The sequence below is a fragment of the Thalia democratica genome, chromosome 4 (assembly GCF_965202585.1).
Source record: "Thalia democratica chromosome 4, ktThaDemo2.hap1.1, whole genome shotgun sequence".
In the NCBI taxonomy this organism is placed as follows: domain Eukaryota; kingdom Metazoa; phylum Chordata; class Thaliacea; order Salpida; family Salpidae; genus Thalia; species Thalia democratica.
The window spans coordinates 30,508,042-30,510,967 of record NC_139168.1 but is presented as its reverse complement, the minus strand read 5'-3'; the positions used below and the strand labels follow the sequence as shown (position 1 = coordinate 30,510,967).

Genomic DNA, 2,926 nt, shown 5'->3' with positions numbered 1-2,926 from the left:
AAATTATCGGATTAAGGCTTTTGCTTACCTGTAGTTTGCTTATTTTTAGCTTAGTTTATGCAGTGACTACTGTAAAAACTTTTAAACTTGATGAAAAAAATTACTCATGGTATTCAAAGTTTACTAATATACTGTTTCGAGCACATACTTCTTGAGGATTGATCTTTTCTGGTTCGATTTAAAATTAAACATTTAATAAAATTTAAACATAATTATCAAACAATAAATATTTTAGCAGATATATTTAGACATATTATTTTTGATAGTTAAAAAAAATTAAAATCTTTAAAAGACAATAACATATTTTGTCTAGAAGAATAAAAAAAAAATTAAATTTGTAAGTTTATAGCAATTAATGGCATACAGCTGAAGAAATAGAAGAAATTTTAGATTACTCGATACTGTTAACATGTAATTTATTTCTCTAAAAAACATTTTTGTTTAAAGATCAAAAATACAAACAAAAAATATATGCAAACATTTTTTTATTACTTCAAATGATTTTAATTTGTTTTTATTCTAACTACTAATAAAGATTTCTACAAAACTTACAACATTCAATGTTTTTTGTTTTTGATGTCAGCGTTAGGTAAAAATGTAGAAAACTTTTTTGTATTCTTGATAGTGATCATTTATAAAACCAAAAACTGGTTTGACTTTAACAAAATATGTCTAAATATGTAAATATAATTTAGTTAATAAATTTTTAAAATTGTTTAAAGTGATTAAAAATAACTAAATAAACATCAAAATATTTAAAGAATTGAACTACAGTCCAGAAAGATTAAACAAAAATATCAAAACTGAACAGGATTGTCAAAAACTTCTTCCTTGGTTCTTGCAGAAGTCCTGTTCACCTTTCGTATTGCATGTGCGACCGAAAACACAAAGTAGACCACTATTGCAACGAAACATATAAAATAAACTCCAACCAAATATTTTGCTACGCCTGTTTATTTTATAAGTTGAAAATTTTTTAAGTGTATCACTTTTGTTATATTTAAAAGTAGAAAATAATGGTAGTAGTCGCAAAGGAACAACTTTAATATGTTGTTTAAACGTTAGTTACAGGCTTCAATGATTTAAGGCAGTAAAACAAATTTTATATGAAAGTGCTTTGAAATCTGAATATCGAAGTCTAGAGTTGTTAGCAGGTATCGGCAAACTTTTATAAGTAGAGGGCTGCACTATATAAAAAAAATCTTCTACGGGCCGCATTTATTTAAACGAATTGTCATAAAAAATCTATAAATACTATCTTAATCCTTAAATGTGATATAATAAGCAATAACAAAGCCCTATTAAATAATAGTTTTTAAACTACTAGTTTAATTAAAAGTTTTAACAGCAAAAATTTATTTTACTGTTTTAACTAAAAAATAGATTTAAGTATTAAAATGGCATTTTACACAGAAAGTTTTATAGTTATTTTTACTTATTTTTTTCTATAAACTTTAAAACTTCTGTAAGTTCTTTTAGTATCTTGATATACAGGATTTCAATTAAATGTTTAATACAAAAAGTATAGAATTCGTATCTTTAACTAAAGATATTTTATGTCTAAGCATAACTTAGGTAACCACAAAAGTTTACTAGTGACTCTTTTGCGCAGAGAAATATTTTAGCACAGCGGCAGTCTTAGATGAGTGGAATTTCTACCCAGGAGGTAAGAAAGGCACAACTTTTAAGTTAAGTGACTATAGAGCTAGGGGAAAGGGTTAGAATCTAGGTATCAAATGCGAAGGGTTAGGTCAGGGGTTAAATATTAGATATCAGTTGTAGAAAAAAGCAAACCGCGCAAATCTAAAAGTCGTACGAAAAGTTTACAGTGCAACAGTTAAGTTTAAAACACAATAAACTTGTATTGAATAATTGATTTGTAAACAGTTACAAAATAACGTATAAAATAATACTTTACGGTAACATTTTAGTACTTGATTCAATTTAAAAATCTAAAAAAGTGAAATACTCAACTAACTCAAATTTTTCTTTTCACCAAGTCCTTCTGAGCTTGTAGTAAGAGAATGGGTTTCAATTCCATTTTGAGGTAAAATAGATTCAGTCACCACTTGATTTTTTGGTTCTGTTGCTGTAAACAAAGTATTAAAAAAATAATAAACAATCGAGCTTTTTACCTAACTAGTTTATTAAATTATCAACCTGTCTCATAGAACTATACAGTCAGAAATTACGTGTTAGTTTATATAGATCTTACTAAATGTAAAACTTTATTATCTTCTTAACAAACGTACAGTTCTAATTAACAAAAACTTAATTTATATTAATAAAAATGGTTAATTTCTTTTTTTTTAATACTTTAGAGTAAACTTTCCTGTAACATTTAACTAACAACGTTTCAATAAACTAATAAGTTTGAAAAAAATTTTTAAAAAAATTAAAACCCTTACCTTCAATTGATATTGAGTTTAAAAAAAGAATTATTGTAAACAAAGTTTCTTGAACAAATAAAGTTGTCATGATCTATAAAGACAGAACGGAAATTTAAAGCTGTGTTGCACCATAATTCAACACTGCAATGTATAGTTTTGCTGTAGGCAATTATGACGTAGAAAATTATTTCAATTATTTCCACATTTATTTCAGTCTATGCTTATAAAAAACGAAAACTTTCATTGTTAAATAGCTTTTAAGTTATTTTTTAACAACAAACTTATATAAAAATAGTTGTGAATATCAAATATTTGTTGGAATATTTTTTAGTTAAAAAAATATTAGCTACTATTAATATTCTAGCATTTATCCAGTCTAGGTTGGAGGAATTACTACTGTATATTTTTCTCAAACAACTTACTTTAATTATTTCATTCTTTTAAAGCAGGGTTTCCCAAACTCATTTACTAAATCGCCCCCTTTTCAGAAATTTGAAAAATAATCGCCCCCCACGATTTTAAAAAGTAGTTTTTCT

At 25.5% G+C, this 2,926-nt stretch overlaps 1 protein-coding gene across 1 annotated transcript; it reads right to left on the bottom strand.

The window, feature by feature from the left end:
* Window positions 1–586: 586 nt before the first annotated feature.
* Window positions 587–2,491, bottom strand: LOC145834436 (uncharacterized). Its single transcript, XM_082941866.1, has 3 exons — window positions 2,409–2,491; window positions 1,979–2,089; window positions 587–949 (listed from the first exon to the last, which is right to left on the bottom strand). The coding sequence occupies exons 1-3, from the start codon at window positions 2,476–2,478 to the stop codon at window positions 798–800; spliced, it is 333 nt and encodes a 110-aa protein (XP_082797992.1). The 5' UTR covers window positions 2,479–2,491; the 3' UTR covers window positions 587–797.
* Between the last annotated feature and the right edge of the window lie 435 nt (window positions 2,492–2,926).